Source organism: Synchiropus splendidus, chromosome 18 (assembly GCF_027744825.2).
Source record: "Synchiropus splendidus isolate RoL2022-P1 chromosome 18, RoL_Sspl_1.0, whole genome shotgun sequence".
NCBI classification, from domain to species: domain Eukaryota; kingdom Metazoa; phylum Chordata; class Actinopteri; order Syngnathiformes; family Callionymidae; genus Synchiropus; species Synchiropus splendidus.
The window spans coordinates 3,663,419-3,686,083 of record NC_071351.1 but is presented as its reverse complement, the minus strand read 5'-3'; the positions used below and the strand labels follow the sequence as shown (position 1 = coordinate 3,686,083).

General features: G+C 51.8%; 4 protein-coding genes across 8 annotated transcripts; 3 read left to right on the top strand and 1 right to left on the bottom strand.

The window, feature by feature from the left end:
- Positions 1–291: 291 nt before the first annotated feature.
- On the top strand, positions 292–1,414 carry cebpb (CCAAT enhancer binding protein beta). Its single transcript, XM_053850612.1, has one exon. It carries the CDS (start codon positions 417–419, stop codon positions 1,239–1,241), a length of 825 nt encoding a protein of 274 aa, XP_053706587.1. The 5' UTR covers positions 292–416; the 3' UTR covers positions 1,242–1,414.
- Positions 1,415–5,673: 4,259 nt separating this feature from the next.
- Positions 5,674–7,857, bottom strand: LOC128750025 (tyrosine-protein phosphatase non-receptor type 1-like). 2 transcript variants are annotated; one of them, XM_053850142.1, is made up of 9 exons: positions 7,440–7,857; positions 7,283–7,373; positions 7,120–7,220; positions 6,946–7,044; positions 6,746–6,883; positions 6,469–6,678; positions 6,249–6,407; positions 6,037–6,176; positions 5,674–5,963 (listed from the first exon to the last, which is right to left on the bottom strand). In XM_053850142.1, exons 1-9 carry the CDS (start codon positions 7,494–7,496, stop codon positions 5,759–5,761), a joined length of 1,200 nt encoding a protein of 399 aa, XP_053706117.1. In that variant the 5' UTR covers positions 7,497–7,857; the 3' UTR covers positions 5,674–5,758. The 2 variants fall into 2 exon arrangements, with proteins under 2 accessions (XP_053706117.1, XP_053706116.1); XM_053850141.1 differs by having other exon boundaries at positions 7,283–7,857.
- A 4-nt stretch (positions 7,858–7,861) lies between these two features.
- Positions 7,862–12,021, top strand: klhl12 (kelch-like family member 12). Of its 4 annotated transcripts, XM_053850139.1 has the most exons (12): positions 7,862–8,125; positions 8,824–9,022; positions 9,098–9,251; positions 9,312–9,529; positions 9,600–9,749; positions 9,808–9,922; positions 9,993–10,099; positions 10,215–10,410; positions 10,864–11,022; positions 11,083–11,181; positions 11,239–11,425; positions 11,499–12,021. In XM_053850139.1, exons 2-12 carry the CDS (start codon positions 8,840–8,842, stop codon positions 11,623–11,625), a joined length of 1,695 nt encoding a protein of 564 aa, XP_053706114.1. In that variant the 5' UTR covers positions 7,862–8,125; positions 8,824–8,839; the 3' UTR covers positions 11,626–12,021. The 4 variants fall into 4 exon arrangements, with proteins under 4 accessions (XP_053706114.1, XP_053706111.1, XP_053706115.1 ...); XM_053850136.1 differs by having other exon boundaries at positions 11,083–11,425; XM_053850140.1 differs by lacking the exon at positions 8,824–9,022 and having other exon boundaries at positions 11,083–11,425.
- An 841-nt stretch (positions 12,022–12,862) lies between these two features.
- Positions 12,863–22,355, top strand: kdm5bb (lysine (K)-specific demethylase 5Bb). Its single transcript, XM_053849312.1, has 27 exons — positions 12,863–13,244; positions 14,793–14,870; positions 14,938–15,060; positions 15,138–15,308; positions 15,664–15,693; positions 16,110–16,328; positions 16,404–16,515; positions 16,587–16,696; positions 16,762–16,920; positions 17,017–17,136; positions 17,216–17,374; positions 17,451–17,632; positions 17,707–17,869; positions 17,946–18,065; positions 18,137–18,513; positions 18,583–18,707; positions 18,777–18,927; positions 19,000–19,114; positions 19,195–19,550; positions 19,608–19,746; positions 19,810–19,989; positions 20,062–20,196; positions 20,269–20,727; positions 20,799–20,874; positions 20,940–21,109; positions 21,170–21,406; positions 21,471–22,355. The coding sequence occupies exons 1-27, from the start codon at positions 13,092–13,094 to the stop codon at positions 21,606–21,608; spliced, it is 4,557 nt and encodes a 1,518-aa protein (XP_053705287.1). The 5' UTR covers positions 12,863–13,091; the 3' UTR covers positions 21,609–22,355.
- The last annotated feature ends 310 nt before the right edge of the window (positions 22,356–22,665 follow it).

The following is a 22,665-nucleotide window of genomic DNA, read 5'->3' as shown; positions in this document are numbered from 1 at the left end:
TTTTAAAATATCCGAGTTTGAGTTGATTTAAATCATACCAAGACCAGCTTTCTTTTCAATTCCAGTTTACTCCTTGATATTGACTCTCTTTAGTCAATTCTCCGAGAAATATTGACAAGTTAAAGGTGTTTACAGCTCGGTTATCTGCCATTGAACAGAGATGTGGTTCTGGAACAACTCCTGACTGTCAATCTGGACCGACTGGACCTCAAGTTATTTTCCATTTACGCTGCTGACGTCACGAACACACCTGCCCAGTTAAGCCCCTCCCCTCGCGGATAAAATCCTTACGGCAGGAAGTTCTGTCAGAGTCCAGGCAAGCCCACCGTCCCGCTGGTGGTCCACTCCCTTCACTCAGACCCGAATCCTTGGCTGTCACACCCCGCCCCCTTGCTCCGGTGGCCCGGGGTCTTCAGATGGAAGTGGCCGGTTTCTACGACGAAGGCAGCTTCGCGATCCGTGGAAGAGACTTCGGTGGCGGTCCGTTCTGGCGGTTCGGCGGCTCTATGACGGAGGTGGGCGTCGAGGACCGGGAGAGGACGAGTGACTACGGTGTCTATCCGGATCCCGCGCAGACGCACCCGCAGCCGGGGGACGTTTTCTCGGAGTTGCTGGCGGACAGCAAGACCAGGAGACTCTCCTCTCTGCACAACTACAAGAACTTTGCCTTGTTTAACGAGCTGGAGGCGAACCAGCGCGACGTCCAGCGGGACGCCCGCGACGCGTACCATCTAGGCTACCCGCCGGAGACCCGGGAGGACCTGCTGGTGGCGCGCGCAGACGGAGAACTGGGTTCAGATCGACGCTACAGACCAGCGGAGCGGGAGCAGCACGAGATGGAGAGCAGCTCGTCTGGCTTCGACATGAGGTCGTACCTTCAGTACCAGTCCACCAGCGGAAGCCTGGGCAACATCTCCACCGCCTCCTCCACCTGCTCCAGCCCGCCCGGAACACCGGCACCCCAGAACGGCAGGCGCTCCCCATCTCACGGAGGAAAGCTGCCCGCTGGGAAATCCAAGAAGCGCCTGGATAAGGACAGTGACGAATACCGGGTCAGGCGGCAGCGGAATAACGAGGCGGTTCGGAAAAGCCGGGATAAAGCCAAGATGCGGAACTTGGAGACGCAGCACAAAGTTCTGGAACTGGCGGCGGAGAACGAGCGGCTGCAGAAGCGGGTCGAACAACTGAGCAGGGAACTGACCACCCTGCGGAACCTGCTGTCCGCCACTGGACATTGTTAGAACCGGGCAGGTCGGGACTGAATATGGACCGGTTGACATGTGTTTTACGGCTGCAGGGACACTGGAGGTGGATCAGAACCGTGTTTTTGTGATTCTGCTGCAGTGTGATGATGCAACTGTCGGCAACTCTGCTGGAGGAGAAATAATTATTTAATAAAAATAAATCTTTTATTTTACTTTAAACTCTGTCATGTGTTCATTTTCTGACGAAATCCTTTGCCTCTCTTTTTAGTGAGCATCAAATATGACATTTACAGGGCGTCCATATTTCATGTTTGATCATGATGATGCTCTTTGGTGTGATTTGGCCGCAGCAGTCCTCTGGTCCAGAGCTGCTGACATCAGCAGGCAGACACCAGAGGGTCAGATTGGGTCCAGATTGGTTTCTTTATCTCCACACTGTCAACAAAATGAGTCCACTGACCTCTGCCAGTGAATGTGTGTGTGCAGGGTGGGTTCAAGGTTGAGGGATATTAATCAGTAACCAAGTGAGGTCGCAGACCCAGTCCCGACCCGATCCTGCGTCTAAATCTGGTGTGTTTGGTTAAACCTGCACCCAGAGAGGTGCTGATCCCCGGGACGCCTCTGGAGACGGAAAAGGTCTGCCTGGCACACAGACCTGGACCCACTTCTGAGGTCCATGAAAACCTGAGCTTCATCTCCACACGACGGTCACAGCCGCCAGTTCATGTCAGTGGTGAAGCGATAACTGTTCCAGGACGAGCCACAAGCGGAGCGCTTGTTTGGACCCTTTTCCAGCTCTCGCTTTGTAAAAACAGGCTTGTGCATGTAAACTCTTCGGACGATCAGAAGTTGCGTCAGAGTTTTAAATAAAAACAGTTTGACTGTCAGGAATGTTTCAACATTCAGTAAGTGCTGAGTAACATCCTCCTACACACAGACGCCCAGATGTACTGATGCAACACGCTCTCCGTAACAGTGGAGCCCCTCGAGTGGGTCATGCCTCCTTCAATTTCCCTCCGTCGGGTGGGTTCTGTTCTCCCTACCACTTCACTTTTGACTTTGTGGTTCATGAGACGTTTGCCTTTGAAATCTTCTTGTTTGAAGATTGCAGTGCTGGCTGAGACACTCTGGTTTCCTCCAATGACCCTATACATGCAGCAAGGCTCTTGTCAGGGCCCACATTTGAAATGTCGCCCGGAGTGTCCCAAACCTTTATTCAGCTGGTCAACATGATTTGTTTGCTGAGCTCAGCAGTGATTGTTCCTGGTCGCCCATCTCGCTCTGTGGTCAGCGAGGGCGCCGGACGTTTGGCGTTTTCGAGCTGTGGCGGGAAATGGGTGGAGCTCAGGTTGTGACGGGAAGCACAAAGTCTGACCTCCAGTAACTGTCCCGAAGAAGATCCACTTCTACGGCAACCGCTATTTCAACATCTCTGTTCACTTCTGCTATTTGGGAGGACAGTTGTGACTCACGGTTGTCGTCGGTAAGCTGACGGGTTGTTGGGAAATGGCACTGCATCATCAGTTCAAGACAGTACAGGAAAGACTGGAGCCCTTTACTTTGAACTGACAGTTCCTTTCTCAAATATGACGATGAGCAGTTCGTCTTATCAATAATCGAACCCATTCACACCTATGAGTTGTGCTCACAGGTCGTGGCTCTCGGGGGCCCCTGAACTCTGACAGGAAGCAAAAGTTCAGACTGGAAGTTTCTTCGAAGACATGTGCTTCAACTTTACAGGAACTTTTGGGCTAAAATTTGCTTCTGCACTTCTCCTTGGAGTTTTAGCATGAGTCAAAGCAAACAGAAACACCGGGTCAGCGCACGCACGGCACAAGATCCGATTCACCTTCGGCACGACAGTTGGGGGGTTCAGCTTCAGGCATGTTTGCTCGTATGTCCTCATTTGCAGGTTAGTCAGTCGCTATTCGTGAGTGTGGGCTGGTTGGCTGCGATGGAGTGTAGCTCTCACTGTGATGGTATGAAGAACAAAAACATATGCACACTTTCCGGTCAGACCCTGTCCTCCTGGGCTCCCAGCCTCCTGGACGTTCTCTGTTGTCGCACACAATTCTGGCACAAACGTCTTTCCTTTTCCATCAGTAAAGCAAGAAGCTCACTGAGATGGTTGGGAGACAACATTGTTCTGTGGTCTAGTGAGTGTCAAGGGGTGACCTTTTCCACTCTTGTTTGTCTGCTTTGTATCTCTGCCATCACCACTCCATTCTTCACTGGACTTGTTTGTCTTCATTTTTCCACAATATGTCATTGATTCACCGAGTTGTGAGCATCGGCGTGTGTGTCTGAGTGTCACCTTCTGATGACATCACAGCAGGACGCCCATGCAGTAACAGGAGAGCCACATGTTCCTGGACCCAGCTGAGCAGGTTGCTACCCAGAGTAGATCAGGGTCCAGTTCTCCTGTCACTATGGAGGAAGAAGCACCTCAGGTTTCACCTCCACTGAGTTCAGGATGAAGACAGGAGGCTCGCACATTGATCAAGTTAGAGGTCCAGAAAGATGCCGTACTGATCATGTGCAATATACCCTTGCTTGCTCTCCAACAGGGGGCAGTGTCAAGTCAGAGTGAAAACCATTCTTGGGTCAAGTGACCTTTCTCTCTGGACTCTGAGCGAAATGCTTTCTGAATAGGTTCCAGAATGGGAGTTACCAGTCTGCCTGAGATGTTGATCACCTCCTTAATCCCTCTGCAGCTCACTTCCCTTCCCTGTCAGGTCAAAACATGATGGGAGGAATACAAACGTTAAGGGTGTGTAGCTGTCTGTCTGATGAGTACGATCCCTGGACCCACAAGGACCAGTGTGGGAGCTGGACACATGTCCGTGCTGAGTTACTCCAGGGACTCCAGACATAAACATGCAGACTCATGAGTGGAATTAGAGGAGGGCATGCTCTTGATCAGACTCTCCAGTCTGTGGAGTCTCACCCTTCACCTGGTTCCAGAAGAGCGCGGGATCTGAGCCCCTCCCTCACTGCCTCTCGACCTGAGCGTTTTCAGGTGTGTTTTCAGGAGCAAAATTTGCTGTGCAGAAACGTCACATGGCTGCTGGTTACCATGGCAGCCAAGTCCATGGTTCAGTATTGTGTAACGTTGTGGCGTGTCAGCTGACCCAGGTGCATGCTGGGAACTTACTGGTGTTGCAATGATCAGTTTACTCACTTCCTGCTGAGTCACCCCCAACTCACCCTTGGAGGGAGGCTGTGAGGGAGGGCACTCCTTACAGGAGAGGAAATTCCTGATCCCTGTTTCTCAGCAGGCTCCGCCCCTCCAGCTGAGAGCAGTTTGGGAAGTTCCAGAATTGTGAGGCCGTACCTGGATCCACATATGAAGGAGAAGCGAGACCAGAACTGTCCTCCCTCATGATTAGCCGTACTTTCAAAATATGCTGGCTGACTCAGGACCACGACCTTCGACCCGCTTGTACCATATCAACAGTGTCTTGAACTGTTTTGTTTGCTCTGGTTAAATGGACCACAACCAATGTACCTGGACCAAACTAGTTTCTGACGCCAGTTGGGAAATATGCAATTCATGAACATATATTATATGAAAGACACAATATTAATTTTGTGATCTGTTCTTTTTATTGGAACGTTCTCCCCAAATATATTATTATTACTGTACTGTATTGGTAAGATAGATTCATGTGCCTCATGTGCTTGAATGATTTTCATACTTCAATTTTCTAAAATATTCCTGACTCGTACTAAACTTGATACTTAAAAATTCATTATTGCTTTAAGAAGCAGACGGCAGAATAAATTGAATCATTGATCAGCTACAAATATGTTTTTAAAGTGAATAATTACGCGAAAATAGAAGCGAAATTGAACAAACAAAACATAAGTTACCAAACATTTGCGTTCACTTTCTAGTTTCCTTTGTCCGAATAACGCAACTACTTTTGAAATAATGTTCTTCTTGCTAACGTAGTTTTGACGTCATGTTTTCCTTTTCGGTTTCACAGTGCCATCTGCTGGTCGGTCACTACATATGTAAGTGTCAGATTTTCCATCGAGATTCGATTTTATTTTTAAGGTCAAACAAGTTTTAATGTTATAATATGATAATATGTAGAATAAGGATTTAAAGTTTTCCTCAGGAACAGACGTTGAGCGACCCAGTGTTTTGATTCTCCCGACCGAGCATCAAACCTCTGTGAGGCATCATGAGTGTCAGAGACGGGCGAGTGGTTCGGCTCTTATTCTCATTCCCGTGCGTTAAAGAGACGACAGCACTGTCATTCACGCGTCTTCTCTTGAGGACGTCATTCCTGTAATGCAGGAAACTATTGCTTCTGATGTTCTTCGCTGATAATCTTCTGAGCCACAAGATTCAGTTGCAGCTGACTCACTCCAACAGGTTGTTTTGGCGGCTACCTACGTCACATGTTTCCGGCTTTGTCACTGAGCCATTATGAAGCAACTGACCAAGAGTCGAGTCATTTTAATGCCACGTCAAACATTTTATTTCATTAAAAAATAAAAATATACAACTTTTTCTCCCTCTTTCACTCCGGGACGGTCTGGATCTAGTGCAGGAGGGTTCTGTAGCAGACGTACGCACTGACCAGCAGAGCGGCGCACACACACACGTTGGTGAGTGGAGGGGGCCACGAGCCCCGAGGCTGCTCCTGCCCGGAGTCTGGTTCTGCAGGGTTCTGCTGGGAGTTTCTACTATGTGCGTCGACAGGAGCTGCCGCGGGACGCCTTCGTAGATCTGGCTGCTGTGTGGGTCTGAACGAGGAGGGGTCACTGCGTGAGTGTGCTCAACTGTGTGTTCATGCTTTCACTGACACTGCTCTCTCACCTCGCCAGCTCAGTCGGTGCGGTCGCCTCGCTGTCTTCAGGATGAGCCAGCGACTCCAGAGTGCCATTGTGAGGAAGTCGTGGTGGAGGGAGGGGCGGCGGCGGAGCCAACTCTGGAGGGCGGTGCTGCATCACACACTCCTGCCAACAAGAGGGCACTGTTACCGTGGATACACTGGAACCAGACGGAGGTGTGTGAGAGCACTGGCAAACCTGCATAGACTGGCCCACAATAAGCTCCGCCCCCTGGATGATGGACAGGTAAGAAAAGCGAAGCTGATCCGCTGTCTGGATCAAACCCATCCTGCACCGACGCATCTGCACCAGCACCTCCAGGATTTTCACTGACGACGGCTCTTCTCTGAGCGACATCTGCCACCAAACACAAAACATGAGACAGAGTAGACGTTGGCTGTGGCGCCCCAAAACTGACCAGCAGCAGGCAGGTGTCCACCAGACAGAACGTTCCAGATCGTCCGATCCCGGCGCTGCAGTGGACCACAACAGGGCCGTGACGCTTCTCCAGACACCCTGACTCCCTGACCTTGAACAGGAAGTTCAGGAAGGAGGTCGGAGAGTCAGGAACCCCAAAGTCTGGCCAGGTCAAGTAATGGAAGTGTAAAATCTCCCGAAACGTTCCCGTCTGAGGACAAAACCAGAGTGAGAGCAGAGACGAGGCCAGCCTGTCTTCATGCAGAGCCGAGACCCACGGTGAGGTTGTGTAGCTCCAGCAGTCGCACACTGAAGTCGGCGTCACCCTCCTCCGACACCAGACACACCTTGAAATTTACATCATCGAAAAGCAAATCCTCTTGCAGCGACCGCGGCCAGTACTGAGCACACTTGACCTGAAGACACACGAAGCGTGAACCAGCGCCACGAGAGCCGCCCGCTCCGACACCCTACTCACAGATCCCTTCTCAATGACTCTGTTCAGCATCACCACACCGACACTCTGCTGTTCCCAGACCATCTGCCAGAAGTGGCCGCACGTGTTGGGGAGAGGACCCTGAGAGGCAGACAGACTTGCGTGAGGATGATGATGATGATGATGATTGTCCTGGTGGTGATGAAGGAGCTCCACCTGAGTGAGAATGTATCTCCTCTCCGCCTCCTCCACACTGATCAGACTGGCGTTGATGTAGTCGTTGTCACTCTGTTGCAGACGGATTCTGCTGTGATCGACTGAGAAGACAGATGATTCAAACCGAGCCCAAGTCACAGCAGTTCGGCCAAGCACAACTCACAGGGACTGACGTCTCGATAGCGATTGCGACTCTTGTTTTCGGGTAGCCTGGCGACTTTGCAAGGCAGGTCACATGACTGCTGACGAATCTCCTGCAACACAGGCAAACTTTCATGAGCGTGTGTGTCGGCGTGAGGGGAAACGCAGAGTGCGGTGACCTGATACACGGAGCTCCACAGTCCGTTGTCATCGATGTGCTGGAACTCGGTTTCCATGTTCAAGTATCTGTCAGTCACCCGGTGCGGGTCGAAGCTCCAGCTCGCTGCTTCTCCCGGCTCCTCGCAGACTCTCCGGCCGGGCTTGGAGCCGCTCACAGCAGAGCAGCCGGCGACCTCCCGCTCCTCCGCTGGTAGCTAGCTAGAGCTTACTAGCCGCTAGCAGCGACAGCGGAACCCAAATCATACTCTAAAGTGTCTACCCGCCTCCGGTGATCGCTTGAACCCAGAAATCGGACGAAAGTCACGATCAATTGTTACATGGAACCAACCGCAGATAGCGTCCACTTCAATCACGCTGGCAGCCGTGAAGGGGGCGGGAGCGCGCGGAAGTCATGTTCCGTACAGCCGCGGGGGCGCGCGCGTATGGGCACGCACTGGATGGTGTGTTTACGTTCCTGTGCACCGCAGTTCTGCTTGAGATGTTGTAGCTGAGTTGAAAAGCCCGGGTTATCAGCGACATGGGGAATGTTTGAGCTCCCCCGACACACGTGTCCCTTCAGAATGAGCCCGGGGCCGCGGATGAAGCTGTGCTCGCCTCCTGAGAGCGACTGAAGGCGACTGCGGAGAGCAAGTTACATCGGCTAACGCTGGCGAGCTAACGACGGAGCTGAAGGCGACAGTGACGGGTAACGAACCGACTCAGCAGAGAAACGCGCGCACCGTGGCTGGCTCTTCGTGTGTCGCTGCCTCTGTCCTTGTCACAACCTTTGCACCTGTTCAGTTCTGAAGCGCTGCTCCTCTGGCGGCTGCACGACTGCTGGTGTTTCGTGCCTTTCTTTCACCCTCTTAATTTTATTCAGCGTTTGAGACTTCTGCAAGCATGCGCCTCGATGTTCATGACAGGGGACGCGTTCTTCTATCCCTGAGCCACTTTATTCTCACATATTTAGCGCGACATTGGTGACTGACTAATGAAGACTTGAAACACCGCCCATCATTTGACTGCTCAGTCATCAGATAAACTGTGTGTGTGTACTTGTTTATCCTACTTTGTGAGGACCAATTCTTCTGAAACACTATCCTTGTGAGAACCGTATGACGTTATGGGGATATTTGTCCGGTCGCCACGAGGTTAAGCCTCTGTTTGAGGATGAAGACATGAAAATAACTTGGTCGAGTTTGGTTCAGAGTCCTGGTTAAGGTGAGCCGTTTGTTTTGGATGGTTAGTTTTAGGGTGAGAGGCTGGGGAAAGGATCCTGGCAATGAGAAACCTCACAATGGCCCCACAGAGATAGAAGCGCAAACGTGTGTGTGCGCGCGCACTCGCTTCTTGAACGACAGCTGCTCAGTTGAGATCATCAGAGCCGCTCTGTCATGTTGGCAGCTGGACATCAGACGCCATGGCTCCCAAGGACATCATGACCAACTCTCACGCCAAGTCCATCTTGAACGCCATGAACTCCCTTCGCAAAAGCAACACGCTGTGTGACATCACGCTGCAGGTGGAGAGCACCGACTTCCCTGCGCATCGCATCGTCTTGGCAGCGTGTAGCGACTACTTCTGTGCCATGTTCACCAGCGAGGTGCCTCCATCAGATGCTTGCTCCTCCACCACGTGACTCACGGTGCTGACTGCTCCTGTGCTTCCTGTGTCTCAGCTAGCAGAGAAGGGCAAGTCCTTTGTTGACATTCAGGGTCTCACCTCCTCCACCATGGAGATCCTGCTGGACTTTGTGTACACCGAGACAGTCCTGGTCACCGTGGAAAACGTTCAGGAGCTCCTCCCGGCGGCCTGTCTGCTCCAGCTCAAAGGTCGCTGCTGACCCAGGTGACCCGTGTGAACCTGCGCGTGACCGTGTCGTGTGCTTGCAGGTGTGAAGCGAGCTTGCTGTGACTTCCTGGAGAGTCAGCTGGACCCTTCCAACTGTCTGGGCATCCGGGACTTTGCAGAGACTCACAACTGCCTGGACCTGATGCAGGCTGCTGAGCTGTTTTCCCAGAAGCACTTCTCAGAGGTGGTCCAGCACGAGGAGTTCATGCTGCTGAACCAGACGGAGGTGGAGAAGCTCATCAAGTGTGACGAGATCCAGGTGAGGAACCGTGGCTTGACTCACCGTGACCCAGAGGGACGTGAACGAGCGAGTTGCTGGGATGTTGCAGGTGGACTCAGAGGAACCGGTGTTTGAAGCTGTGCTCAACTGGGTCAAACACAACCGTAAAGAGCGGGAGCCTTACCTGTCTGACATGCTGGAGTTTGTCCGCCTGCCCCTGCTGACCCCGCGCTACATCACCGACGTCATCGATGCAGAGGTGAGTCGCTGCGCCCGCTGTGCCCTCTGAAGTGGAGTCATGGGTGTCTGTGTTTCAGCCCCTGATTCGCTGCAGCCTGCCCTGTCGGGACCTTGTGGACGAAGCCAAGAAGTTTCACTTGAGACCGGAGCTGCGCAGCGAGATGCAGGGACCACGAACTCAGGCCAGACTCGGTACGGGACCTGTCCTGATCCTGAGGAACGTTGTAGGTGACCTGCCTCACTGCAAGGTGAAATGTTGCAGGTGCCAAAGAGATTTTACTGGTGATCGGGGGGTTCGGCAGCCAACAATCACCCATCGACATTGTGGAAAAGTATGACCCCAAAACTCAAGAATGGACCTTCCTGCCTGTGAGTGTTGCCGCAGATGTCGGGCATCCCAATGCTTGGCTCTGTTTTAGGCGACCTGTCAATGTGCCTGAAATCTCAAGTCTCCGCTGTGTCTCTTCTGTTTCTTACCTTGCAGAACATTGCGAGAAAGAGACGCTACGTGGCGACTGTCTCTCTGCATGACAGAGTCTACGTGATTGGAGGATACGATGGACGCTCGCGCCTCAGTTCTGTCGAGTGCCTGGACTACACCGCCGACGAGGACGGGGTGTGGTACACTGTTGCCACCATGAATGTGCGCCGTGGGCTGGCTGGCGCGACCACACTCGGAGGTGGGACTCTTTACCTGCCATGTACAGTTCCGACACGCGGCCCTAGGCCTGTGTTCATGGAGCTCTCAGAGTGAAAGATGATTGTTTATTGCCATTTTAATTCAAAGCATCATTGATTTACAACTTAACTTTTGATATGCCATATTATGTTTGCATTCCTGACAGCCAATTCATGTTTAATAAAATTATTAATAAGTATATTGTCTGGTAGATGCACAGAGAAATAAATGTTTCATTGATGAAAACAATTTTTTTTCATATTTTCTCACTTCTACATATCACTTTTGGTCTTTCTACTTGGGTATTTAAAAAAAATCCCACGCTATTAATTGGTCATTTTATTCATTGCTTCTGTTTTTTGGCTCGACGGCGCCTCAAATAGCGGAGTATGTGGCGGTGTCTGTTTCAGTTCCCTCGTGTTGTTGGTTTCATTCCGCTTGTTTATTTTCTCAGATATGATCTATGTCGCCGGGGGTTTCGACGGCAGCCGACGTCACACCAGTATGGAGAGGTATGACCCTAACATCGACCAGTGGAGCATGCTGGGAGACATGCAGACAGCGCGAGAGGGCGCCGGCCTGGTGGTGGCCAGTGGACTCATCTACTGTCTGGGTAGGAAGGAAAACTCTCCAGCCTCCTTCAGATTTGGAGCTCACGTTTGGGTGTCCACAGGGGGATATGATGGCTTGAACATCCTGAACTCAGTGGAGCGGTATGATCCACACACGGGTCACTGGACCAGCGTGACGCCCATGGCCACCAAGCGCTCAGGTACACCACCTCACACCGACGCTTTGTGTGATCCCTCATGTTTGTCTTTCATCTCAGGTGCTGGAGTGGCCTTACTGAACGACCATATCTATGTGGTTGGGGGCTTCGATGGCGTCTCTCACTTGGACTCAGTGGAGGTCTACAACATCAGAACTGACTATTGGACGACAGTCGCCAGCATGACAACGCCGCGCTGCTATGTGGGAGCCACGGTGTTGCGCGGCCGACTGTACGCCATCGCAGGGTGAGGATGCAGCTCAGTCAGTGTAGCAGCTCACCTGTGAGCTTCCACTAGCTTTTGACCTGTTCTGTCGCAGGTATGATGGCAACTCGCTCCTCAGCAGCATCGAATGTTACGACCCCGTCATCGACTCGTGGGAGGTGGTCACCTCCATGGTGACGCAGCGCTGCGACGCCGGAGTTTGTGTTTTAAGGGAGAAGTGATGCCGGCTGAGGACTTGGTCACTAAGGGAATTTAAACCTGCCGCTTTGGCCTGGACACATGGACCTGCGAGGACTCTGATCTGCGAGGAGATTATTTTTCCAGTTTGTCTTCAAAGTGCAATATATTTCTACTCCTGACGTCCGATTGTGGATTAACGTGCGGGTGATCAGTCACTCATCAGCGTTAGAACACTTTTCTAAACTCATTTTAGACTCAAAAGACTTCCGGACGTTATTTTAGGGCAAATGCAACATAACTTGGACGATTTAGTTTTTTATTTTTGGGAACATGACAGAGTGGAATGTGCATGTCATTTATTTTTTCCTTCAGTTTTTAATGACTTTGTGTCAACTCCTAAAATTGTTGCCTGAACACCAATAAACACAGAAAGTGATCTTAATATGGCTGAAGCGCACTTGTTCAGTGGAGAATGGAAAGGAAACATAGGGGGTTGATTTGAAGGATCCTGCGTCTCACAAGGATTTTTCTTCATGTATGTTCTGCCATCAGACGACAAATGTTCTTCAACACAAACTGAAGGGAAACTCCAACTGTGTCGCTCTCATCACGTGTTGCTGGCAGCGATGATGCCACAGGTCATTCATGTCGCATGCTGTGGTGTATACACCTCTACAGCGCCAGCTAATATGCTAGAACGTGCACAGATTACTGACCCCACCCGTCAAAACACGCGAAATAAATTCGTAATAAATTAGGTAACGCATGACGTCATACGTGCGACTTCGGTGGGTATTTAAATGGAACGAGTCCCGGCGGCTCCGAAAACCTGAGTAGATTAATCCGCGTAGCCAGTGTAAACAGAAAAAAAGTACTAAATAGAAAAACAGGTTTGAAGCCTTTTGGAAATGTATGTTTAAAGAACCCTTAGCAATTGAAATCATGGAATAAAGCGATTGTTTGTTGTTGCAGTCTGGCAAACAAAGTCTTACAAAGGTTCGACCGGAGAGCGTTGAATACAATTTAACTCCATGAGCTGAAAATAATTAGGAAGCGCATCTGATTAAAAAAAAAATCTCGTCTTTTTAAATCAGGATATCGCTTTGAATTATTTACGGTTGGCTGTTTCACTGAAACCTGTCAACGTGGGTCATAGCTTCAGTTGCTGGACCTTAACGATTCCCAAATAACTGAAGAACACTTCTGCACACTGTCGGACGCACCTTTTTAGATTTTATGGAATTTTGCTGAAGTTGAGTATGAAATGAAACTAAAATAGCAGGCAAATACACGAGGTCTACTTTCCATAGCGGACGTGTCGACTGCCGTGGAACACTGTGTGTGTGTCCTCCACTGTTCGTGTGTCTCCGGCCTCATCCCGCTCTCCGTCCATGATTCGGAGCTTAAAACTCGAAAAAGAAACGGAGCGGAACTGACCAAACTACTGAAGAACTTTCCCAACCCCCTCTGTGATCCGTCTCCGCAAGAACCGGCCCGGTTCGGAGCGATGAACCTGCCTCGTCCGGACGAGTTCCAGCCGCCGCCGGAGTGCCCGGTGTTTGAGCCGAGCTGGGAGGAATTCGGTGACCCGTACGCCTTCATCAATAAAATCCGACCCATCGCGGAGAAGACCGGGATCTGCAAGGTCCGACCGCCTCCGGTAAGTTTGGATGTGTGACCCCGGGGAAGGGTCAATGTAAGGCCGAGGAAGGTGGATGTGAAGCCGAGGACTAGTTCCTGTGTGGCTGGCTGTTGATGCTGGTGAATGCGGATGCGTGATGCCGGGGAGTGAGATGAGGGAAAGCCGGCGAATATGCCCTCAAAGCCGGTGAGTGAGGCCGCTGAAGACGGCTTGTGAGGCGGATGCTGAGACGGTGAAGCGGCTGTGGATGAGCTGGAGGGTTTAAAGGGACCAACATGGCGGACGAGCTCATTCTTTGTACTGCAGCACACTATTCTTACTATAATAATCACCCAGACCGCAATACGACCACAAACTGCAACCCAGAACACATTGCTACTTCGACAGAAAACAAACATTCTACGTTCAATATTGCTGTTGTTTTTGTTGCTCAGCGAGTGTCAACAAAGCCACGAAGCTAGCAGCAGAATGCTAACAGCCCAACCTGTCACCAGAGGATATAAATACACGCCAATCTATCACATTATTCCATAGAATCGGGCCAAATATGGGTTGCAACACTTTCAATATTGACCATTTGCATGACTGTTTTCACGAAATTGCACTGAATTATTTTGATGTATATAAAGCATAAAAATATGAAAGTTGTGCCTAGTTTTGTTCACACGACCTTTTATTTGCGGTTTAAATGGATAAAGACACTGGATTTTCCCAGATTGTCTACATTCCTCGTGGGTTTTGAACTCTTGAGTTGGTATAACACAAGTTCAAGATGGTAGTCCTCCATGTTGGCTTTGTAATGTACTAGTGGTCTCCATCTTTGTGTGTGAGTGCGACTGATAGAGGAAGAGGTCTGGTGAGCATGAATGATGTGGTTTCATCAGCTACTCTTTCAATTTTCATGCACATTTTCCCTCAAAATCACACATACACTTTATTTTCGACCCATATTTGTCATTGCACACAGGTCTATCTGACATAGTTGTTTATTGTTACTGCTGTATCACCATGAGGAAACTTACCATCAGCACCAAAACTGCTGCATCTGCTTACAATTCTTTTTCTTACAAGCATCTATGATGCTGTAATAATCATCTCATACACCACTATTATCATTATCACCATTGTGTTGTCAATGCTTCATTTGCATTTACATTTTTGTTAGATCCTCTCGAATATAGAATTGTTATCTCTTTGTTATCGTGGTAACAACATTGTAAAATACCATGTTACTGCACATTAAAAAAGGTTTAGTCGCTGATCCTGACCTGCTTGTGGCTGACTGTTGTGGTGAAAACTCCCACAAACTGTTTTGCTGTTGCACATGAAGCATCAGTCGAACACTCTAAAATACTTTCCCGTTTGACTGACTTTTCTTCTGGCATGTTGCCATCAGTTTTCTACTGCTGTTGCTTATGATCACTAAACTTGTTGCTGCCATCAATGTCGAGTACTCAAATATTTGTTTCATGGGGCCGATTATGTGGGTGGGTATCTCGCCTGGTTTGCTGTAGGCTGCAGGGTTTGTGACTGACAAGTCGGTTGAGTTCATGTGTGTCTTTTCAGGGCTGGCAGCCGCCATTTGCCTGTGATGTTGACAAACTTCATTTTGTTCCTCGAATCCAGAGACTCAATGAGCTTGAGGTGAGTTTGAGCCCCTTTTTTTCTTTTTCTTGCCTTGTCATCTTGCTGAAACTTAGTCTTGTTTTAGGCCCAGACCCGGGTCAAACTCAATTTCTTGGACCAGATTGCGAAGTTCTGGGACCTGCAGGGATGTGCCCTGAAGATTCCCCTTGTGGAGCGAAAGATTCTCGACCTGTATAAGCTCAATAAGGTAGTGACGGACTCCTCCTCCCAGCGGGACAGTTAAGCTCTCAGAGGCAGCAGTCACCAGGTTTGTCTGTGTCGCAGCTGGTGACAGAAGAAGGCGGATTTGAACTTGTGTGTCGGGAAAGACGCTGGACCAAGATAGCCGTGCAGATGGGCTTTGCTCCAGGCAAGGCTATCGGATCACACCTACGGGGACACTACGAAAAAGTCCTCTACCCCTACCATCTGTTCCAGACTGGAGCCAACCTGCTGGTGAGTTCTAAACCTGCGCAGAGTTCCAGACCCCCGCTGCGTTTTGAAGCTGCTCGTGAGATCTGGAGCTGCTGACTTTGCGACTGACGTTTTATTTGTGGTTTCACTGGAAGCAACCGCGAGGAGCAATTGATATTGAACCTCAAAGTGATCTGCCCCGCTCATGCTTTACATAAGGAGGGATGAAAGTGAGTCATGGTCGCTGCTCGTGGTTGCTTCCGCTGATTTGACTATCAGATGTTCTGTGTATGTGTTTGAGAGAAAGAGAGAGCCCCTGTCAACCAATTGGCCGACAGGTTGTGACCTCAGTTCAGGGTCACTATCATTTAACCTCAACAGCTCTCTCTTGCCTCAGGCACCAGAGGCTGATCCAGAACTGGAGCAGGTACGTTTGTGGGTGTGTGGCCGGGAGGTGTGTCCGCCATTAATCGCTGCATGTTTCTCTCTGGCTGCTTCCTTAACAGCAGGTGGAATGGTTTTCTCAGAGAGGCCTCCTCTGGGTCTGCATGCTTCTCTCAGGCTGCTTTACTCCCTACATGCCTAGAATCTTGAAACAACCCACTCCTTTTTCAAAATAACTCTTCTTTCATCACTACAGTATATTGGACAGAGTGAAGGAGAAAAGTCAATCGGTTAAAAGAAACTGCACTGTTAACATGCACATGTGACGCTCCTCTGTAGTTTTATTTTGAAAGGTGACCCAGGATGCACCGGCACTTCCTGTCCTAGCCGCTTTTTTGCATGTTCATACCTCGGGATCCAAACCTGCGAGCAGAAATGAGCCTCAGTTGTCTCCGGCAGTGTGTCCAGAAGCAGGCCCAGACCCCGCAGAAGCTGGTCCAGAAAGATGAGCCAGTGGAGCCTCTTGAGTCCACGGAGACCCCCGAGAGACTCAGCGACCATGCAGAGCAGAAGCCTACTCTGGAGCCGTCGGTCCAGACTCCTGAGCCCAGTCCTGGCGCCGACGTCAGTCCTGGAGCTGGCTCTGGTGCTCGCCGAGTGAAACGTGTCAAGGCCGAGGTGAGGTGTTGTGCAAGTCTCACGCGCATGTTCCTCTCAACACGCTCACGAGCTGGTGCTTCCTTCTGTGAGCAGCTGGTCAGCGTGAAGATAGAACCTGAGGATCCCAATGAGAACCGGCCAAACCTGCGCAGAAGGATGGGTTCTCTCGTGGCTAAAGTGGAACCTGGCCAGACTCCTGAACCAGGTCAGAATAACGGACCAGAAGGTGAGTTCGTTTTGTGCCGCCACTGTTTAGTCATTTCATCTTCTCTGCAGAAAAAGAAAGTCCCATCCCAGTTAAACAGGAACCGGTTGAGCTGAAGGAACCTGTGGCGGAAGTGAAGCCACGCAGCAAGAAGCCCCTCCCCCCTGCCTCTCCGAGTCCTGTAGGTGGCCCGCGTCTCAGCTCATGGCTCTTGCTGGCTCACTGCTGACAGGCTGTGTCTCACAGGTGGACCTGGTGGTGTGCTTGGTCTGCTCCAGCGGCGGCGATGAAGACCGCCTGCTGTTGTGTGATGGATGTGACGACAGCTACCACACCTTCTGTCTCATCCCGCCTCTGCACGACGTCCCCAAAGGAGACTGGCGGTGCCCCAAATGTCTGGCTCAGGTGAGACGTGCGTCTGCTCGTGCATATCTGATGATCAGATCTCACTTCCTGTTTGGTTTGACCGTTTCTTTTGACAAAACTCATCTCCTCCTTCAGGAATGTAGCAAACCTCACGAGGCGTTTGGGTTCGAGCAAGCGTATCGAGATTACTCCCTGCGGGCGTTCGGGCAGATGGCCGACGCCTTCAAGTCTGATTATTTCAACATGCCGGTCCATGTAAGCATGACTCGCAGGTGTCGCACAGACTCCGCTCTTCACATTGTGACCTGTTGTCCGTCTGCTCCTGACACTCTAGATGGTTCCTACGGAGCTGGTGGAGAAGGAGTTCTGGCGTCTCGTCGGAGCCATCGAGGAAGACGTCACCGTGGAGTATGGAGCCGATATTGCCTCCAAGGAGTTCGGTAGCGGATTCCCGATTCCCAACGGACGGTTCAAGGTGTCCCCTGAGGACGAGGTGACCTGAGTTCTCTCTGTGACATTCACGCAGTCATGCTTCGCTGCCCTAACCTTGGTGTCTGGCTCTGCTGCAGAAGTACCTCAAGTGCGGCTGGAACCTCAACAACCTGGCGATGATGAACCCTTCAGTTCTGACCCATGTGACCGCAGACATCTGCGGGATGACTCTGCCCTGGCTGTACGTGGGCATGTGCTTCTCGTCCTTCTGCTGGCACATCGAGGACCACTGGAGCTACTCCATCAACTACCTGCACTGGTACCGGACCTCGCTCCCCGACTCTCGTGCTTGTTTGGCATCTGTGGCTACAGGTCAAGCTCTGTCCTCATCAGGGGGGAACCAAAAACCTGGTACGGAGCGCCTGGCTTTGCTGCGGAGCAGCTGGAGGAAGTCATGAGGAAGCTGGCGCCGGAGTTGTTCGAGTCCCAGCCGGACCTTCTGCACCAGCTGGTCACCATCATGAACCCAAACACACTGATGGCTCACGGTGTCCCGGTCAGTGTGCTGCACCTTGGCGTCCGGAGGACCCGCCCCCTGACGTGTCCCTCCCTGCTGTTGTGTCTGTCCGCAGATCTACAGAACCAACCAGTGCGCCGGAGAGTTCGTCGTCACCTTCCCCCGGGCCTACCATAGTGGCTTCAACCAGGGGTTCAATTTTGCTGAGGCGGTCAACTTCTGCACGGTGGACTGGGTCAGTGGCGCTGTCTTCTGATACTCACGCATGTCCAAGATGGAGGACTGACAGATGTGTCCGTGTGTCAGATGCCACTGGGCCGCCAGTGTGTGGACCACTACCGCCTGCTCCACCGCTACAACGTCTTCTCCCATGACGAGATGGTGTGCAACATGGCCTCCAAGGCCCAGACTCTGGACGTGGTCCTGGCTTCAGCCGTCCACAAGGACATGGCCATGATGATCCGAGAGGAGAAGGAGCAGCGAGACCAAGTGAAGAAGCTGGGTCTGCTGCTCAGCCAGGAGGCCCAGTACGACCACCTGCAGGACGACGAGCGCCAGTGCATCAAGTGTCGCACCACCTGCTATCTGTCGGCGGTCACCTGCCCCTGCAGCCCCGGCCTGCTGGTCTGTCTGCACCACGTGGACAGCCTCTGCTCCTGCCCCATCTCCAGCTACACTCTCAAGTGAGAACCCACTGGCAGTCAAAGGTCAACAGGGCAGCCATGTGTGACGTGCGCCGGTGTGTCGTGCAGTTACAGGTACACCATCGATGACTTGTACCCCATGATGAATGCAGTGAAGCAGCGCGCCGAGCAGTACGACGCCTGGGCGACGCGTGTGACCGAGACCCTGGAGGCCAAACTGGAGAAGAAGAGAGGTCAGTGAGGAAGACTCCAAATCCACCTGGCAGTCTTTATAAAATATCGGATCTCGTCCTCCGCATCAGGTCTGCCTGCTTTCCGCTCCCTTCTCTCGGAATCCGAGGCCAACGCCTTTCCCGAGAACGACCTGCTGAGACGTCTGCGACTGGTCACCCAGGATGCAGAGAAGTGCGCCACGGTGGCTGAGAAGCTGCTGACGGGGTCTCCTCACACCAGGTGACCGTGACTCCTCAGAGCCCAGCAAAGTCCCGCCCGCCTGTTCTGATCTCTGTCGTGTCTCTGCTGAAGATTCCGAGTGGGTTCCGGTCGGTCCCGAAGTCAGCTGACGGTGGAGGAGCTCAGCTCTTTTGTCAGGCAGCTGTATAACCTGTGCTGCAGCCTGCCGCAGGCCCCCCGGCTGAAGGTGGGTGGGACTGGAGAGTGCATGACGCTGCTCCCGGTCACCACAGGTGTCCTTTGATCCCTGCGTGTGTGTCATCGCAGGAGATGCTGAACCGTGTGGAAGACTTCCAGCAGCACAGTGAAAAGGTTCTGGCCGATGTGGAGCCCAGCGTAACTGAGATCCAGAGTCTGCTGGACGTCAGCTTCCAGCTGGACGTGGAGCTGCCCGAGCTGCCACGGCTGCGTGCCAGACTGGAGCAGGCGCGCTGGTTGGAGGGGGTGCGGAGCGCCAGGGCCCAGCCCGCCACCTTCACCCTGGAAACCATCCGGCGCTTCATCGACCAGGGCGTGGGCCTGGAAGCTCACCCCTCCGTGGAGAGGGAAGTGGCTGGTCTGCAGGAGCTGCTGACCGTGTCGGAGCAGTGGGAGGAGCGGGCCAGCCGTCTGCTCAAGTCCAGGTGAGCCTCGGAGTCCAGCCGCACCACCTTCACACCTGCTAACGCTGATGTTCCCAGGCCCCCTCACTCCATGGAGACGCTCAGTGTGGCTGCAGAGAAGGCCTCCACTGTCCCAGCTCAGCTGCCCAACTGCCACCTGCTGAGAGACGCCGTCAGGAAGGCTCACGACTGGCTGCAGGAGGTGGAGGGCCTTCAGGTGAGCGTGTGCCGCCGTCCATCTCTCTGCAGCCGCCTTCACCTGCCGCTTTGTGTTTTCAAGGCTGGCGGCGGGTCGCTGATGCTGAACCAGCTGTCTGACGCTGTGCTGCGGGGACAGGCCATCCCGGTGGTGCTGGAGCCGCTGGAGCGCCTGGAGTCTTCACTGGCAGAGGTCAACAAGTGGAGGACGTCTTTGGCTGCACTGTTTCTCCACAAGGACACCAGTGTGAACCTCCTGGAGGTACAGAACCAAGCGGCACGTTTTTTAATCCTCGTAGTTTTTAACAAGGGTTGACCATCTTTGCTTCTGCAGGTTTTGTGTCCACGGTCCGATCTGGACCAGGACAGTTCTGTGAGGAGGAAAAAGAAGGCAAAGAAGTACTCCAGGCCCAAGGTTGTCAGCGATGTGGAGAAGAGTCTGTCGGAGTCACCAGACCCGTCCTCGGCGGTGAGTCTGAGCCACGCTCGAACAAGATGGCGCCGAGCGTCTGTGAGACCATGTGGTTTGCTTTTGGTCCAGGCGTCCTTTCTGGAGCAGCTCCGTCTCAGAGAATTGGACTCGGTCTCTCAGGTCCGAGCGGCAAACGAGTCCAAGCTCCTCCCCTCGGCCGCCTGCTCGGAGCTGAAGGTGTGCGTGTGCCAGAAGGCGCCCATGGGTGCCATGCTGCAGTGCGAGCTGTGCCGAGACGCCTTCCACAGCGTGTGTGTCCGTGCCGCCTCCGACCCTCCGGACCCGCAGCCGTGGCTCTGCCCGCTGTGCCGGGCGCACGAGAAGCCCGCCCTGAGCGAGGTTCTGCCCCTAGTGGAGCAGTTACAGCACTTGGGTGTGAGGCTGCCTGAGGGAGACGCACTGCACTTCCTGGTGGGGAGGACGGAGCGCTGGCAGCACCGAGCCCTGATGGCGTCGCAGCTGCACGGCCTGCCCTCGCTGGAGGAGCGGTCCGGGAGTCGCAGCGCCACCTCTGGCCATGATGCGCAGGTCAGCGTCACTTCCTGTCTGAGGCCCGAGGGCACCAGTGTCACGCGCTAAAGAGGACCTTTCTTTCACAGAATATCAGTCCTGAGTGGAGCCAGAACAGGAACCAGAACGTCTTTTATACAGAACAGCGCTGCCTGCCTTTACAGAGTAAGAGAGCGTGTGGTGGCGTGTGTCCCACGTGTGCTGATGCCGGCACTTTCTTCGGCCCACAGCTTTGAGCCCGGACCTGGAGCAGTTAATGGTGGAGGGTCTTCTCCTGCCGGTTTCTCTGCCCGAGGTTCAGAACATGTTCTATGCTCTTCTGGACTGGACGTCGAGTCAGGAGTCCAACAAATACGGAGACCCACAGCAGCAGGGAGACTCTCAGGGACACCAGGCGGCGGTACGGCCTGCGTTTGCCAGTTGTGCGTCTCCAAGATGCTGAGTCTTGGTTTGTTGTCAGGATCCTGGAAGGCGAGATGCTGCAGGGCAGGACGGCAGCACGGACAGCAGCTCAGAGAAGAAGACAAAACGACAGCTGGAGCGTCTGAACGTGGACCAGAACCACAAGAGGCAGAAGAGGAGTCAGAAGCTGCAGAGGTCGTCGTCCCCTCGGTCGGACTTCTCTCAGTCCGAGGACTCAGACGAAGACATGGCGGCGTGTCCTGCCGACCGGTGTCTGCTGCCGGAGGGGGACGAGGTGAGACGCTGGAACCACACTGGTCACTGTGAGAGCACGCTTGAATTCGGACTCTGTTCTGCAGGTGAACTGGGTCCAGTGTGATGGCAGCTGCAACCAGTGGTTCCACCAGGTGTGTGTGGGCGTGTCCTCACAGAGGGCGGAGACTGAGGACTACATTTGTGCAACGTGTTCACGGAACAATGGACCCAAACGAAAATGAAACCCACCCGTCCTCTGTAATTTTTAAACAACGGTGCTATTTTCTTCTCTTGTTTTTTGTACTTTTACATTTTTATTAGTTCTTTGTCTGATCTTTTTTGTGTTTGTTTACGTATGAAAAAAAAAAAACAGTGCTGCATGATCGACGACATCATGACATCACTTCCTGTCTCTCCCTTCCCTCTCGGCTGCATGTTCAACTCGTCTGCGTCGTTTTTTTTGCATCTTAAAATATTTGTTTTTTTGTAGAATAGTGTTTATTTATCGGAGCAATAATTCCGTCGGTGGTTTGGTGTTTTAACGATCACGTGATGTTCACAGTAGAGGCGGAGTTGTCCAGAGGGGCGGAGTCACAGGAACCCAGAATGAATCTGTGAACAAAATAAATGTGGGAATGTGAAATACAAAAAGATATTGATAAATATTTAAACGGTTGAAATACTTTTCTTTTTTTATGGTATACCTGCCTAGAAATAATATTAATATTTATTCCCCTTTGTTTTTCTTCTCTATCACTTCAGCTCAGAATAATAAAACTATTTAAAAAATGTTCAATAATTCATCACTATCGTCTCACTTCAGTTTTCTTATTTATTTATATATATATATATATTGACTTATAAATACTGGTTGGGTTATTTGAATTCCACCTTTAATCTCTGTTTATTTTGTGTTCAGGTGAATTCTGGTTTTTGTGACGATGCTGAAGAGTTTTTAACGATTTGAAATTGTGGAATAAAAATGATTTTGTTCTTTCAAACTTTCTGTATGTCTTTTAATGAAGACGTATTGATGGATGCCAGGTCAATGGATTTGAAAACTGTCTAATGCGGCGAGAAGAAAGGAAGTTCCAGATGATCGAACAAAAACACTTTCTCAGCGGGTTCTTCCTCATCATCAGAGCCGGAAACGTATCGTCTCCCCTCACCCACTCCGTCCTCGACTCGCATGTGGCTGCACTTGCCAAGTCTGATCGACGATGTCTTTTTGAAAACGGATATCAGCAAGCGATCCACTTTCAGGGTGACAAGATGAACTTTGGTCCTTGAACGCATCAT

Bases quoted from the DNA above. Each gene is read 5' to 3' on its own strand.
- cebpb (XM_053850612.1), top strand. From the start codon at position 417: ATGGAAGTGGCCGGTTTCTACGACGAAGGCAGCTTCGCGATCCGTGGA.
- LOC128750025 (XM_053850141.1), bottom strand. From the start codon at position 7,496: ATGGAAACCGAGTTCCAGCACATCGATGACAACGGACTGTGGAGCTCC. The intron at 7,045-7,119 runs GTGGAGCTCCTT...TCTGCCTCTCAG, and splicing joins GGAGATACATTCTCACTCAG to GGTCCTCTCCCCAACACGTG. The intron at 6,679-6,745 runs GTGGGTCTCGGC...TTTTGTCCTCAG, and splicing joins TGGAGCTACACAACCTCACC to ACGGGAACGTTTCGGGAGAT.
- klhl12 (XM_053850136.1), top strand. From the start codon at position 8,840: ATGGCTCCCAAGGACATCATGACCAACTCTCACGCCAAGTCCATCTTG. The intron at 9,750-9,807 runs GTGAGTCGCTGC...TCTGTGTTTCAG, and splicing joins CCGACGTCATCGATGCAGAG to CCCCTGATTCGCTGCAGCCT. The intron at 10,100-10,214 runs GTGAGTGTTGCC...CTTACCTTGCAG, and splicing joins AAGAATGGACCTTCCTGCCT to AACATTGCGAGAAAGAGACG.
- kdm5bb (XM_053849312.1), top strand. From the start codon at position 13,092: ATGAACCTGCCTCGTCCGGACGAGTTCCAGCCGCCGCCGGAGTGCCCG. The intron at 15,694-16,109 runs GTACGTTTGTGG...TGTCTCCGGCAG, and splicing joins CTGATCCAGAACTGGAGCAG to TGTGTCCAGAAGCAGGCCCA. The intron at 17,375-17,450 runs GTGACCTGAGTT...GCTCTGCTGCAG, and splicing joins AGGTGTCCCCTGAGGACGAG to AAGTACCTCAAGTGCGGCTG.